Source organism: Protopterus annectens, chromosome 1.part0 (genome assembly GCF_019279795.1).
Source record: "Protopterus annectens isolate FY-2018-M chromosome 1.part0, PAN1.0, whole genome shotgun sequence".
Lineage (NCBI taxonomy): Eukaryota > Metazoa > Chordata > Ceratodontiformes > Protopteridae > Protopterus > Protopterus annectens.
Window position 1 is genome coordinate 1,617,678,074 of NC_056725.1, and position 17,611 is coordinate 1,617,695,684.

General features: G+C 38.9%; 1 protein-coding gene across 1 annotated transcript; it reads right to left on the minus strand.

The window, feature by feature from the left end:
- Window positions 1-1,387: 1,387 nt before the first annotated feature.
- On the minus strand, window positions 1,388-2,332 carry LOC122803810 (olfactory receptor class A-like protein 1). The gene has a single exon (XM_044073528.1). The coding sequence runs from the start codon at window positions 2,330-2,332 to the stop codon at window positions 1,388-1,390; it is 945 nt and encodes a 314-aa protein (XP_043929463.1).
- Window positions 2,333-17,611: the final 15,279 nt, after the last annotated feature.

Sequence of the window (17,611 nt, forward strand, 5' to 3'; positions counted from 1 at the left end):
AATATACTCCTTCAGTACTCTCCTTCAGTGCCATCTTCTAGTAGTAATATACTCCTTCAGTACTCTCCTTCAGTGCTGTCTTCTAGTAGTAATATACTCCTTCAGTACTCTCCTTCAGTGCCATCTTCTAGTAGTAATATACTCCTTCAGTACTCTCCTTCTGTCACTTTACATAACAAGCAACAGATAACATATCTAGCAGGAAATATTATTTTGCAACTTAGCTTTGTAAATAAAATTGTTATGCATTTTCAAAATCATAAAGAAAATTGTTTTCTATTTTCTTGCACATACAATCTGGCATATTTTTTGTATAATAAAGTTCAGAATCACAAAAAATAAAAACTACGCATTTATAGACAAATAGGGTTTGCCCCGTGGTTAATGTTTTGTTTTGCATGTACATCAGTTTTAGATTTTTATCTTGCCACCTTCTATTCTATGAGTTGTTATCAAAGCAATGGACGTTGAAATGGCTGTGTCTGGGATACAGCAGGCATACTAGAAATATTCTATTGCATACACTCTGCCAGAGTCCCTTAATATGGACATACACACTTTTTACAATACAAGATAATCTGAAATGAAAGCCTCAACCAAACAAAACTTCCATTTGGTCACCTTCTCCCACTTGTGTTATTTTACAGCCATCTTAATTTATGTCACTTCTGACAAAATGATTTAAGTGTTTTTTTTTAAACATTAGTGAATTAACATTGCCTTTTTTATATGAACTATTGTGTAACTCAAGTGCAAATGGTGATTTCAGATCTCCTATTAAGGTGAACCATCTGCAGTGAGACTTTGCTGTTTAAGAACTTATTTCTTGCTTAAAGCTTCAGATTAACATCACAGACTCAGCAGTTGTTTAAAACCACAGTTGAACATGAAATAAAAAAAAGCATGGCAGTGTAAAAAGGATCTACATTATACTGGAAGTTGCTCATTCAATAAAGTCAGTGCAAATGGGATTTTCGCTTTTCTTACCTAAGCATCACAGTTAGTAATAATTATATTATGACCATATTGCAAAATAGCACATTACAGGATGAAGATTTACCCATGCTGCATTCAGTAGTGGTGTACCTCATGATTTAATTGCAGAAGAAATTATTGAATCATTTATAGCTTTGATCCTACATAATTATATTGGTAATACAATATTCTTATGTGTTAAATTTAAAAAGGAGTCAAGCATGCCACTATCTGCTAAAATCTGACTTGACATACAGAACTAATGATTTGTTTTTGGCATTTTATAATTAAACCTTAACTGACACTCAGTAAACATGCAATGTATAGCATCATTTCCATAATTCATTAATTTTATGAAGACTATTGCAACCAAACTGATGAAGTGGTAATCCAAAGAAATTAGTTCTTGAAATCAGTCTCCAAGATCACCAAAATGTTTTGTTCCATGCTTGCCAAAATAGTCCTTGAGTACATTTTGAATTCTTTTATTAAACACAATAATAACCACAGGGAAGAAGGAAGAGTAGCATACAGAAAGAAAATCAGGTATCACTGCAAGGAAATTAACCTTTGTATCAGCTACTGCTTCATAAAACCAAATGGTGGTACCCATGCCAAAGAAAAGCACATACATAACAACTATAATAGCAACAGTCTTAGATGCCTGCCCTTCTGCAGTAGTTTTTGTGCTTTTCTCTGAACTTCTTATGCCAATTACCCTCTTCTGATGTTTATACAAGATTATTAAAATAACACAGCTGGATAATGTCATAAGAAGCAGAAATGCAACGTCACGAGCAAAAATAACATAGTTAATTGTGTCAAATACAATCTTGCTAGGTAAAGTGTTAAGGCAGTATCCATTAAAAATTGTATTTTGTAATCCAGTAACATTAGTACCAGAAGATCCGAACAAAATGATGTCCACACTCGATGCCATGCTAACTAAGCACAGAAAACTTATAAGACTTAAAAGATGGTTCTGTACAGTTCCTTTTAGTTTGACCCACTTTTCAGAACCAGAGCTAATAGTTATACATTGAAAACAACTAAGAAGACAAGTTAAATTGACACCCAGTGATCGAAACCATATGTGTATGTAGGAAACAGCTTTGCAGGCTGGGTCATTAAATGATACAATCACACCAAAGATGAACAGAGGATATGGTATTCCTCGTGAGAGTAATATCAAAAGATTTACTCCTGAAAGGCATGACAGAATTATTTCAACAGGTAGAAGCTTTCTTTCCTGATATGCAATCTGAATAAATGACAGAATTGTAGCTATGTTGCCAAACGATCCAAACAAAGTCATTGCAAAAAGCGCAGCTCCTTTTATGTGCTCGTACAAGCTCATTCTTGGTGGGTTGGCAAGTATTGACTCGAAGAACTCAGTTCTTAGATCTTAAAGAAAAGATGACATGGAAAATATTTGACATGATTAATGCACTGTTAGTAACAGATGGAAAGAAATACAATCAGCTTACTTAATGACATAAGAAAAACACCTATACATACATACTTAAAAAAATAATAAATAAATGCTTGCATGCATAAATACATTCATAAATATATACATAAATAAAAATTAATAGGTGTGATATATGAGCACTAATAACTAACTACAAAAGAGGAGAATTGCAGTTTTGGATTGATTATCTCCTGGCCAGAATATTCAGTCCTTTGGAGCACCTCCTTGAGATCAAATCCATTTTACCAGAGGTAAATCCCACCGTGCCTTCCAAATGTGGCAAGTGAGAATATTATCCCAACGCAGGTACTGTGAGTATCATTCCCAAGTAGTTTTGTATACTTACAAGCACTGCACTAAGATAAGATCTTATGTGACATTTTATTTATTATAACACATATTGTGAGGCTTAAGATCTTAATCATAATTTTGCAATTTCAAAATAGTGCAGCTTACAGCACTTATAAATACCTGTTTAGTTTATGTTCCATTTCTTTTACAGACCAGCCAGAAGTACTGCTATTTACAGTAGAGTTAAGTTCTACTTTCAGAATTGAGCAAGCATTCAAAATATACATCAGAAAATTCTGTAAATGTCTAAGATAAACAACTTTAAATGAGAATTTTGTGGCCGGTTTCTGAAACGACTATTCCACAATGCTGACAGGAAGAAATCACTCGTTTAGGTATTTTTTAGTTATTCTCCTTTGAATTTCAGCCTATCCATAACTTTATGCTTTATTTATTTTATACTAAATACATAAAATGTACAGTTAAAATGATATCAAGAAACTAGCTACTAGCTAGGTCATTTTCTATACACAACTTGTTCTTGCTTCAAATTGGCTGTAATTCTGAGTTGCTTTGTATAGTACACAGTGCAGTCTTTTACTGAAAACAAAAACACATACCTAAGTAGTGATTCATAGAACTCAGTAGCACTGCAGGATAGTGAGCAAAAGTGTAAAAGACAGAGGGGGAATGCAAATGAAGTCACACAATCTGTTGTGTCTAAGCATAAAGACAAAAAGCATGCCAAAACATTCAGAGGTGCATCAGATGATAATGCTGGAAACAGCATCCTTTGTGCAGTTGCAGCAGCTAGTATGCATTAGTACCACTCCTGGCCTCCCAGGAGTGTAACACATTGGTGGGTGACACAGCCAAAAAGGTTCAGACCCAAAATTTATATCACATAAGATGATGGAGCAGCAGCTCCTGGACAGTCCCTAATTGGACTGAGACATCATATGGGTGGTGGTTGACAAGTATGACCCACAAACTGAATATGAAGGAAAGTATGGCCTTCCTATACCAGCAAATAGTAAGGTATGTGTAGCTCTTACTGTTCTAGGCATATGAACCTTCCAGAGACAAACAGGGGCACATTAGGTATTTCACAGTCTTGGGTCTCTAAATATTTAAGGCATTTCGTGATACATTGCTGACACGTGGTTGAACACATCAGTTCCCACTATGGCAGAGGAGGGAGACATTACTTCCCGAGTCAAACAGGGACACATTAGGTATTTCACAGACTTTGGTCTCTAAATATTTAAGACATTTCGTGATACATTAATGACATGTGGTTGAGCACATCTGTTTCCCACTATGGCAGAGGAGGGAGACATTACTATGAGTGGTTCTTATGACATTTTCTACCATCCCGAAGTGCTGAGAGCCATAGATCACACACATGTGGTAATGAAGGTCCTATTCTGTGCCCAAGGACAGTATTAGGTTAACAGGAAAAGTCACCATTTCATCTGCTGCTGGAAAGTGTGCCGTGCACAGGAGCTCATAAGCAATGTGCTTGTAGAGCAGCCTGGTGTGCCCATGACTCTTATATATATAAATATATATATATATATATATTTATATCTATCTATATATATATATATATATATATATATATATATATATATATATATATATGCCATACAAGCTATCTAACTAGCTTCTTCCTGCACAGGGACATTCCATATGACCACAGTAGGTAAATAACACATGAATACACCCGCACATCTACTTAGGAACCCACAGTATATATCTCTGTCTCACACCCTCACTTTAAGCCTTTACTGCATTGCAGGTGATGCAAGATACTCCCTGGAGTCTTGGATGATGATGCCTGTATAGAACTTGCACTGGCCATACACGATCCCAGAATAAAGTGAAGCAAGAATTTGGCCTGCTCAAATCCATATTTGCTGCCTAGATATATCATTTGGGGTGGGGGAGGGGGAATCACTGCAGTATTTCTCTGACAAAGTATGCATGATGTCTGCAGCATGCTATATACTACATAACATGATAATGAGGAATGAGGTAGCCCAACCAGCAGTTCCAGGAAACAGCACACCTGCAGCTGCAACAAGCTATGTCAGGGCAGACAGTAAAACATCCACCAGCAATGATGACAGACAGTAATGCTGACAGACACCACCAGAAGTTGTTGCTCCATCACCAGACAGTATCAAGTACAATACATGGCAGCAAGGCAAAGTAGCAGTGTACAGTTCATCTCTATGTTCCCCGTCAAATGCACAGTGGCAGTACAGTGTGACACATGGAACAAAATGACACATGCGTTATTATCAAAAGGTTATGTTCGTCAGTGCATGGTCAAGTCACATTGTGCATTAGACATCTTATCCTGCACTACACAATAAGAAGGATGGTGTAAGTTACAGTCATAATCATTTGCACAAGTGACTAAGAGTACACAAACACATAGCTTTCTGTATAGCCTGGCAGTTGGAGGATACCAGTTAACAGAAGTGAAGACAAGGGACATGGAGAGAGGTGATATCAGTATCATACACTGTCGTCTCTGTGGTCCATTTGGTGGTGCTGCTAATCGGCCATGCACTGCAACCACTGTTATGGTTGGATGGTGCAGGACAACAGTTCCCCCTGGAGACTAATGTGATAGAGCATGATCTGATGATAGATTGCTGATAATATGTACCACTCTTAATGCATTTTTGGCAGGACTGTCCCCAGTGGGAGGCGGGGGACTGTGACAACTGAAATGTCTGAGCTGCTCACATATCTGGGTCACTTGTGACATTTGAAGGTGAAAGAAACATCTGCCAGACTGCCTTACTGTGGGTATACACATGTCTACGTCATTAGGTTGGTCTGTTACCAAAGCCTTAAAAGATGTGGTGGTACTCTCTATCATAGGGGAGGTTCACCCTTGACAGGGATGGTAAGTCCCATGTCATGCATCCTGTAGTTTGGAAGTGGGTGAGGTCACACTGTCACCTTGAAAATGGGTGTATGACTTTCTAGGAGGGAGACTACCAGTGCCAGTGTATCTTGGAGCTATGACTTGATCTAAATGTCATCATCATCAAGCCATACACATATGCTCATTTTAGCCTGTTGTGCTAGCCCTGTCTGTGCACCTGGCACTGTAGCAGTAATCTGCCCTGTAAATACACAGTGCAAAGGATAACAGAGTGACAAGGACTGCCCCTACTTGTGATGCCCTGTGCTATGCCTGGACATAGCAGGTAGGCACATGCAGGCAAACAGCATAAGCATGCTTGTGCCAGTAGTACTTGAATTAGAATACAATGGCCATAATGAGATTCCCAGTGTCAGTCTATGCAGAGGTACTGTATAGCTGCTAACCTGGCTGGTCACACAGTGAGCCATGTGACATTCAAGTACTCCCAAAATCATTCAGTCTACCTGGTATGATACCCATGTTCTCATCGTCTCCATGCTGAAATGCTAGGAATAACTCAACATCCTTGACACTTGCATTGTGAGGTGAATCCCCTGCAGCTGGAGACCTGTCAGCTATTATGCTGCATGCCTTCTGTAAGGCCCACTGTATCAAGTCATTGACTTGCTTCTGACATTGCTGTGTTATGGGATTCTTGTCATCCATGGCACTGATGTGATGGACCACTGTGTCCTACATGGGGTCTTATAGATGGGTGCAGATCATGGATCCTGAGTGTCTGTAGCAGGATGCCCTTCTCTGCAGGGTTGAATTTGTCTAATACCTGCCATCTGCTCCCCTTTGGAGAACATGCTTACACCTAGTATTTTGATTTATGACAGGTGTAGGAATGGAATGAAGAAAAAAAGACTGAAAGAAAGGAAATAAACAGTTAGTTTACTTCTCTGCTCTGTGGTGTTGAATGAAGGGAGAGGAGAGAGAGAGATGTTTTACTGCTCTGAACAATTAGGATTCCTGAGACATATGAAGTATTGTGATTGATACTTTATGCCATTAAAGAGGTTCTTGGCACAGAGGTAAGCATAGCTCCTACCATGACCACATTAGTATTTAACTCATTCACAAATGACATTAAGGTAAAGGCCTACACCTTAAGCGAGCTATGCCTGTATGTTGTTAGCCTGATGTCTAGGTTGTGGGGACCGTTTACCCTAGGAATAACACATCAGAGATGGTACCACTGAAGCACGGGTTGCAAGATTCAGACTAAACATGCAGAAGTTCAGTATGAGGTACAGCCAGGATGGCATGAGAGAGATCATTTAAGGTTTCTTACACTCATGATGAAACACTTCTCTTTATTGAAATATTCGTGTAAGTTTCTCAGGAGAATTTTGCACCCTTGACTTACATGGTTATAGTGCCAGTATACCTAAACTAATTCTTTATTTGATTTATTTTTCAGTTTTATTTACTGGATTGGTCCTACTTGGCAACAATCCTTTTCAGAGGTGAGCTGCCGTGAGCAAAAGGAAAAAAATCCACTGCATGTATTAAAGACATTTTACAAAATAACAGTAGTACATAAATACCAGCGTAAATCAAATGCATTTTAAGAATCAACCAAAGCTGTTAACAGTAACTCAGAGTGCACTGGAAGAAAACAAGTTAGCATCTATTTAATGCAATACTTGCTGTTAGACAACTATGTGAACAGGTATGATCAAAATAACTTTAATTGCTGTGATACATGCTAGCCAATAAATTGCAATATATTAAATGAAAATGCCTGTGTTGGATTCATTACACAAAAATGATATAATGTATGGAGAAAGTGGTTAGAATTACATATGCAGACAAAAATGTAGAGCAGTGCATTTAATCGTCTAATTACAATGATATGGATACAGTCCAGAGCAGGCTTTATTTGTGTGTATGCACCCACATCTGCTTTAGTAGTAATGGACTTAAAGGAAAAATTAGAGAAGTTAGATGTAAGAAAACATCTGCATGTGGTTAGAATCCAATCAACAGGTTCAAAAGAATTAAAATATAGATTTAGGGAGTGCTACAGCTGAAAGAAACAGGACATTAGGTTCCACCGTGGTTAGGGTAAGAAGATGGAGATAGCAAACAAAGTTTGCATGCGGACAAGTAAATGATAACAGGAGATAGTTCTAATGATGGGAAAGTATTTACTGCAGAGAATGAAAGTATGAGATTGAAACTTCTCAAGTCTGATTCCTGACGGCTTATGCAGAGATAAAGTCAATTAGCATGCTTTATTTTGTTCTGCTGCTATGAATGACTACTTTTAAATGACATCTGTAATTTTGATAAGAGGACTTTATTTCTGTTGAACAAGAGTTCTTATATTATTTCTTGAGCTTCCTGAGATACTGACATCACCTGAATAGGCTAATAATCAGCATGTGGATAAACAAGTAATAAAACCGGAGGAAGAGGCATTCCTATGCACTTGTAATACTCAAAACAGCCTTGCAAGTTATTACACATGAAGGAGATAAAAAGGCTAAGCTTGCAACCATCCCTTGCTGCAGAAAACTGAGTGGAAAACAAGAAAGTCAGCAAAAGGTAGCAAGATAAACAAACCAAAAAATGCAGTAAGGCATTCTGAGCCATTTTGGCTATATCTTGTGTGCAGTGTAAAACCAATAAAACTTAAAGTGGGGACAGAATAAGGAACACTTGGTGCCAGATTCCAAAACATTGGATTAGAGCTGTGGATGGCCTTTGCCTCAGTGTTTATTGTACTTCATTATTTTCAGCATGGCACTAGTAGTGCAGGATGGGGCTAGACTGTGCCAGATATACAGGCACTAGTCCACTACAAAACGCTGTCATAGTCTGATGCATACCAAGCCCATATCTCCTCTGCTATCATACTCTGAATCTGTCAGCTTAGCACAGCGCATACATCTACTGGCTGAGCTCAGCTTCACTTTTATGTCATTCATATTACTTTATGATCAAGATGTTGGATGAGTTAAGGGAGAAAGTGCTCCTGTGATTATTAATTATGGTACAGAGAAAAAGCTATATCCCAGATGATTGGAGAATAAGCATTTGAGTGCCCAGTGTACACGAACAAAAAGAAAAGACATAATTGCGGGCAGTACAGAACCAACAAAATGTTGTCATAAGGCATGAAAGTGCTGGAAAGGATGATTGACAAACAAATATGCAGAGTAGGAGAAAGTAAGATGAGAGATGATCAGTTCAGATTCAGATTAGGCTGTAGCACAACCAATCAAATGTTTGCCAATGTTTGGAAAAGAAAAGCTGGAGATGGCAAAAGTGTTCCAAATGGGCATTTCTTGCCTTGGAGAAAACATATGATGAGGTCCCAAGAAAGTTGATTTGGGCATTTCTACAATGAAGTCCCAGAAACATTAGTAGAATTAGGGCAGGCTATATACAAGGAAACAGTGACAGAAGTGTGAACAGTGTTTGGACTCACAGAGTGGTTCCCAGTGAGAGAATGTGTTTATCAGGGTTCAGCTGTAAACCCACTTTTGTTTATACTGGTGATGGACTATGTTAGCAAACAATTCTGAGGGGGTGGATCATTAAAGCTGTTGTATGCAGGCAATATATATGACATATATACAAGTGGAAATATAAGCAAATTCATAGTTGCTGTCAGAATCCCGACGGGGTATCATGGCCAACACAATGCAGAGTAAAGTAGAAACTGGGATGAAATGTCACATGATGCTTACCTCAGTGCTTGGTGTTGTGAATGCTACCAATATTTCAAAATTCAGTGCGCTGTCATTAATGTTGATGATGACTTGAGCTATTTGTCATTTGAATGCTATAGAAGAATAAATTGTGGAAACCTTATTTTGGGATTACCTATTTTTAGGTGAGAGTCCAAAGCTTGAGGTAACATGCTACACTGAGCACAAACTGTTTTGAAATCTATCCCTGTATTAGGCATTCGCCTTTCCATAGGGAAGTGATTTTTCCGAACCATGACTTAAGCACCAGGTACTGTGATGACTGCTCCAGAACAATGACTTGCAGACAGTATTGTCTCATCTGAGCTTCTATTTTGGTTGGATTTGTGTTTTGCACGTTTTCATGGGGGTATGGGACATTTTTTATTCTCTTTAGTAGTTTCATTTTAGATTGTTGTATATAAAAAGCACAAAGGAATTGGGGTGCACATTTCTCAGTGCACGTCTGTAATGGTGAACACATAAGTGCAATTTGTTTTGTAAGGCAAGAGTAATGTCATCAATATAAATATAAATCCCAAAAAGGCTTGTTTATGTCATGAATATAAATATAAAGCCCAAAGGCTTGTTTATGTCATTAATATAAATATAAAGCCCAAAAAGGCTTGTTTATGTCATAAATATAAATATAAAGCCCAAAAAGGCTTGTTTGTGTCATAAATATAAATATAAAGCCCAAAGGCTTGTTTATGTCATTAATATAAATATAAAGCCCAAAAAGGCTTGTTTGTGTCATAAATATAAATATAAAGCCCAAAAAGGCTTGTTTGTGTCATAAATATAAATATAAATCCCAAAAAGGCTTGTTTGTGTCATAAATATAAATATAAAGCCCAAAGGCTTGTTTATGTCATAAATATAAATATAAAGCCCAAAAAGGCTTGTTTATGTCATAAATATAAATATAAAGCCCAAAAAGGCTTGTTTGTGTCATAAATATAAATATAAAGCTCAAAGGCTTGTTTATGTCATTAATATAAATATAAAGCCCAAAAATGCTTGTTTATGTCATAAAAATAAATATAAAGCCCAAAAAGGCTTGTTTGTGTCATAAATATAAATATAAAGCCCAAAGGCTTGTTTATGTCATAAATATAAATATAAAGCCCAAAAAGGCTTGTTTATGTCATAAATATAAAGCCCAAAAAGGCTTGTTTGGTTCTAGCTGTTGAGCTGGCTGTATTACACTGTCCTTGTCTATCCAGAAGATGTTGCATACTACCTCCCTGTTCTAGTGTTTTGTTTTTTTGACAAAACAGTTACATTTTTTTGCTTACTTTGTCCACAGTCCAGGATCACTGCAATGTCACTTAACTGGTATGCAGAGTGTACCAGATGGTTACTGTCTATCTGTGCAAAATAGGACTTGTGCCTCCATTCCCATTTGGAGAACCCTGGAATAGGTCACAGAATATCTTCCCACTAGCCACAAGCATTAATATATGAATGGGTATATGGGAAGTCAGGTGAATGCTTGCTTTACTTCGTTTTCACCACTGCTGGGGAAAAAGTGGATTAAGGCCTCAGTGGATAGACTTGATCGCCTATTCCCTACATTCATTGGTATCAAATATTTCAGTCATTAAAAAGGAAAAGGGCCACTGCTCCCTGCCTTGTATAAGACAGGCTTGCACATCTGGCAGTTCTGGCATAGGGCTGAGATGTAATTCTAGGATGCTAAGGATAATATTCAAGTTGCAGTCTTCTGAAAAGGATAGCAATGAAAGAAGTAAACATTTAAATGTACACTTAGTAAGCAAATGTACTTAAAAATTAATTATATAGCATAAGAATGCTGAAAATTGAGCACCCCTGGGCTTCCAGATACTGGCCAAAACTCTTGCCACCCCTATAGTGCCTTTTTTAGGCAGTGTTGCAAAGACCAAATTACCACCGTAACAGCTCCAAACAAATGCAGTCTGAGGGTCATGCTGTTCAACGCTAGAAGTCTAATTCTTAAAATGCACTCGCTTGAAGTACTCCTTAAAATGGAGAACATCGACATTTGTGCTGTAACAGAGACCTGGTTCCAGGCAGCAGAAAGCACCCCTGCACCTCCAGACTATAACTCATTCCAAACCTTTCGGCCCCAGAACTTGGACTGAAGCTCCAAAGGCAGTGGTGTTTCCATATTCATAGGATGTGCACATCTCAAGACTGGTAGCCCAACATAACGCATCAGAGATACTTCAGTTGTAGCTAACACTGGGTAAGACAGTGATTCAGGTCGTAACCTGTTATAGGTTCCCAACCATGTCCCAAGACTCACACTCCACATTCCTAAGCACCCTGGAAAATATTAGGGTTCAAACTAACACTCTCATACTGGACGACTTCAACTACCCCTCCATTAACTGGGAAAACTACTCATGTACCAATACACTTGCCCAACGTTTCCTGGAATTCATTAATTCTAATGCTCTGGACCAGCTCGCTCTTACCCCCACTAGAGGAAGCAACATCCTTGACCTGGTCATTACTAACAAGGGCGACCATTGTTCTACACCAATAGTCAACTCCTCCCTGGTTAGATCCAACCCAAAATAATCACCTTATAAATCCCCCCCCCCCACAAAGGTAACCACCATGAAAATCTGCTCCAAAGCTAACTTTGGGCTTCTAAAAACAGAGGTGGCTAACTTCACAGCACCCATGCAAATGAAGAATAGTTGCATGACCACCAAATCATACACCAGTGCACTGTACAAACACATACACAAATGCATGTATCTCACCATACTCAATAGAACCAAGACTCTCTCCTCTAAAAAAAGGAAGCCAATCTGATGGTCCCCTACCATAAACAAACTCTACAACAGAAGGAGGAAACTGATGTGGTATAAAGTGAAGTCCCAAGACTGAAAAATCTCCCTTATCAGCCTCAAAAAGTTGAGATCCCTCATCAAATACTCTAAAGCTAGCTATGAAAACAGAATTGTAGCAGATAGTAAATACAACCAAAAGGCCTTCTATAGTTATGTAAAGAATCTCCATGGCAATACCCAGATTTGCTGTAAGCTACCGCACAATGGTACCTCCTATACTGAGCCAACAGATATCGCCAATATACTGGCTGATAGATTCAGTGCCAACTTTACCCTCTCCCCCCAAAGGACCAATCACGATACTAGTAGATTGCCAGGCACCCAGTATTACTGCTGCACAGGTTAAAACAGCACTGTCCAAGGCCAAGAATACAGCTTTTATGGGACCTGACAATATCCCTGGCTGTGTTCTACATGAACTACAGAGTGAACTGGCACCTCACCTGTGTGCCCTGTTCAATCACAGCCTCACCTCAGGCTTTGTCCCTACCTAATGGTGCACTGCTATAGTCATCCCTCTCCACAAAGGATGAGTGACTACAGACCCTGGGAACCATCGCCCCATTAGCCTGACAAGTCTGATATGCAAAGCTATGGAATGCATCATCATTGACCTAATAAACAAGGATATAGGGAATCTCCAAATTCTGGATCCCACGCAGTTTGTTTTTTTGAAGGGTAGATTATGCCTGCTCAACTTGGTCGACTACTTTGAGTCAGTCACCAGAGGTGTGGATGAAGACAAGGTGGTTCATACAGCCTACCTTGATCTGGCCAAGGCCTTTCATACTATTCCCCATTTAGGAATCATAGAAAAACTCACTAAGCTAGGCATCAACCCCTATATCACTAGGTGGGTTGCAAACTGGCTCACAGATAGAACCCACAGTTTGAAAGTAGCTGACTCCAAGTCAGACCGCCAACCAGTCATGAGTGGAGTCCCACAGGGATCGGTCCTGGGTCCTCTCCTGTTTGGTATCTGTTTCTCAGACATCCAGGCCAACAAAAAGGGACTCTGGCTGACAAAGTTTGCAGATGATTGCAAGTTAGGAGCCATTATTAACTCCCCAAGTGCTGCTGACATCCTACAGAAAGACCTCACTGAGACCAACGACTGGTGTCAGAACCATGGCCTTAAGCTCAATGCCAAAAAATGTGTCATCATCCTCTTTGGGAAAAGCCCATTTCCCATGAATTACCACATTGATGGTAGTCCACTGAACACAGAAGGCATTATGAGAGATCTGGGAACACAGGTTGACAGCAACCTCTCTTTTGACCATAACATTGCCACTGTGGTCAGAAAGCCCTTCTATGTGGCACATCTCATTACCAAGGGTTTTGCATCCAGGAAGAAAGAGGTCATTGTCTCCTTCTACTTTTCCCTCATTAGGCCAATCATTGAGTACAATTCCCCATTTGGCATGTCCCTCACTAGACACCTGCACAAACTGTAGAGGCTGCACAAGTACCTCACAAGGAGGATCCTAGGTCTTAAACACTTGTCCTATATGGACAGACTCAAAAAACTCCAACCAGTCTTTGTCTCATATCACCTACTTAGAGGCAATCTCTGATTGACTTACAAAGCCATGTCTGACCCAGCTCTGTTAGAAATGCTACATCTTAAGAAATCCCAATCCCTCCACACCATACGCTCCGGAGACCTCAACCTCATTATCGCAATCAACAGAACGTGCTGGAAGGACAGGTTCATAACCCAAAGACTGCCCATGCTATGGAATAGACTTCCCATAGATGTCAAACAAAGCATCAAAAGAAATCTTGATGAGTGGATGGGAAATAGAAAATTCACCCCAGGGATCACTCCAATGGCTCTACTTGACAGAGGCACTGGGAACTAAGGTTGGGTGGCACAATGCCAGGGTAATCTTATGGGCTAGGCTTGTAAATGCTCCAGGGCCATTAGCCTAGTACACACCTATGAACCTATAAAGCTGATCATCTGCCTAAATCTGTTATTGAAATAATGCAACATTATTTATTTTTACACAGCTGAAATATTTATATCACTTCAAATGCAGGAAGATCAGTACACATCATTATATATATATATATATATATATATATATATATATATATATATATATATATATATATTTTTTACATTGGTGAATACATTGGCTAATACACCACTACCATTAAATGTGCTCACCTGTCAGATATGTCACGTTGTGAGTAGAACTTGAAACTGGTCTGACAAGTGTGACATTGGTTGTCTTCAGTCCCCAAAGAGTCCGGATACACACAATTATGAGTCTCCACTGCTGTGTTTGCCATGAGAGGCTTGCCCTAATATCTGCATCATTCATCAGTTTCTGATGTGACAACAGTTTTAGGCCTTCTGTCACATGAAAAGCTGGAAGCTGGAATTACTGCAATCCTAAAAAGAAAACAGACATGCAGAAAACTTGTATTTCATTATAATAATAATAATTCTAATAATAATAGTAGTGATAATAATAATAATAATAGTAATAATATAAATTACATTCTTACACAATTATCTTCCCTTCTTTTTACTATACACTTTTATAAGCCAGTGCTCTTTCACAATGCAATCAGAGCACTAATATTGCTTTGACAACAAAATGTGATGCTTTAAGTCCACTTATTTCAATGAAATTAAATTCATACATAAAATATGAACTTTGCTTAACAAAGAGCTATTACATAAATCTACATTGCATTTGAATAATTTGAATCAGTAACCAAGCTCTTCAAATTAATGGAAACTTACTCAGTTGCATTCTAAGGAAAAACAAAAAACACTTTGTGTTACTTTGTTTAAAAAAGCATAGTTTCTTCTGTAAATCTGATTTTACTCTCTCTCTAAAAAAAGTGTCAAATATGTCCGTGGTGGTTGTATAACTCTACAAGGAGGTGCAAGTTGTTTCCCCTATTGGATAATAGTTCGGTTGTGTGTGAAGGTAGCATTTTGTTGTTTGCAGATGATGTTGTCCTGTTTGCTTCAAGCAACTCTGGTGTATGGTATGCACTGATGATGTTGTCCTGTTTGCTTCAAGCGACTCTGGTATATAGTATGCTCTAGAGCAGCTCAATGCTGACTTGAGTGTCAGGAGGTGGATGAAATGAGAATCAGCACCTCCAAAATCAGAAGTCACTGTTCTCTTCTAGAAAAGGGGCTTTATCCTCTGCAGGTGAAGCAGGAGCTACTGCCATTGGTGGAGAAATGTAAGTATCTCGGGGTCTTTTTCACTAGTGAAAAGACAGGGGATGTGGACACTGACTGCTGGATGGATGCAGAGACAGAAGGACTGCTGGTGTTTTACAGACTGTGGTGGTGAAATGTGAACTGAGTCACTGAGGAGCTAGGCAAGTCTAGAGAATCATAGAATACAACCACTGCTTCTTCATATTCCAAGGAACCGGTTGTGATTGTTCAGACTCCTGGTGAGAAGGACCTCAGCATGCATTCCAGGGAAAGTGAACCAGTTGCAGCCCTTGGGAAGGGGGCCCCTGGGAAAACCAATGGCTTGTTAGCAGGGTTATATCTCTCAGGTTACTAGGGACAACTGGAGATCCCATAGAATAAACTGGATACTGATACTGGAGACTGGGAAATCTTGTATATTTATGCATGCATGCACATATGTATGCATATATGTATGTATGTATGTATGTATGTATATATGTATGCATTTATTTATTTATTTCAGTTTGATAACAAGGTAAGTGGACTGGTTAGCAGACCTTTTTAACCACCCGGACACCATGGTGCAAGACACAAACAGATTAAATAATGCACATAGTACAGTAAAAAAGTAAGGGCAATACACCTGTACATTGTTTATAATTACAAACAAAAGTAATAGTATTATTTACAGTGTGCATAATTAAGGTAGGCATTCAACCAGTGGGCATTTACTAGAAGTATACCTTTACAAGAAAGATGTGACTACAGTGTGAGCTGCACAGAAGCAAGAGCATTTGGTGTTCTTAAACAGTTGTTTTAATTTGTTTCTATATAGTGCTTGCTGTCACTGCACTCTGTCCAGGTTAAGTGGTTTAGGAAGTGAATGGATGGACTGATGGAAGCATGAAAGTAAGTTTATTAAGAAATATGTCAGTTGAAAGGAGTATCACAGTCAGCCATGCACCAGATGGCAGAAATGCACTATGGAACAAAATAATATGGAGCAATATGAAAAAAATGTTTTCAGCTTCTTCTCAGCAGAACTGTAGCTCATTTGGTGCTGTGAGCAGTTCTGCAAACTGGAGCCCCCTTTCAGCTCAAGGCTGTGGAGCAATAATAGGGTCTTCTCTCAAAGTTAAAGACCAAAAAAAGCTCTTCACTCTGAAACTGTGGTAAGCTGCTTTCTACAAATGGGACAAGTAGCTTGCTTGTACAGTTAAATCACCACATGCACTGAGTGCTTCAGCCATAACTAGAAATGCAGTATCAGCATTCATTTATAAAATTGTGATATCCTCACAGCTTTATAAGGCAATGCTAATTCTGGACTCCCACACCATCAACACCTGCCAACCATGCCCCCTAACAGCTTACACCTAGGGCTTCCACTCCCTTTTTTTCTACCCTAGTTATGGCTCTACCACCCAAGACTGTATGATCTTGTTGATGATTCTGTTATGTGGGGGCAGGGTGTGTGTGTTTGTGGGTACAACCTCCTGCATAGAAGGTGCGGGACAGTCTTTGTAAATCCACTGAAAAGCAGAAAAATAAATATGTCTTTTTGCCTGTGTATTTTTTTTTTCTGTTAGCACAGTTTGACTGTCTGAACCATGATTATTTTTAGCATGTGTAACAAAATGGACGTTTTTCTGTGAGCTGCATTGCATTATGCACTTATATCATAATACAACTATACTTGTGTATTTATGGTATGTGTTTAAGGTAACAGAGATTTGACTGCCAACATAAACCTAAGTGTTCGATGACAAGCATCTATGATGTTAAAATTTAACTCTATGATATTAGCAGTTCAGTGTTACTGTTTATTCTGTGGTACAAACCAGACCTACAGTGTTCAGTGCCTCGCAACAACTGTTGTGCAGTGTGTCCAAAAGACCTGCATAATGCTGGGAGTTGTACCTCTCAGTGCCTAGCAATAACTGTTGTGCAGTGTGTCCAAGAGACCTGTATAATGCTGGGAGTTGTACCTCTCAGTGCCTAGCAAAAACCGTTGTGCAGTGTGTCCAAGAGACCTGTATAATGCTGGGAGATGTACTTCTACAAAATAGCTGTGTGACAATATCAGTGCTTTGTATTCTTCTTCTGGCTTTTCCTGGTTAGGGGTTGCCACAGTGGATTACCTGTCAGCTCATGATTGGCAGTGGAGTTTTACAGTGTCGAGCTATCAGCCCAACACCC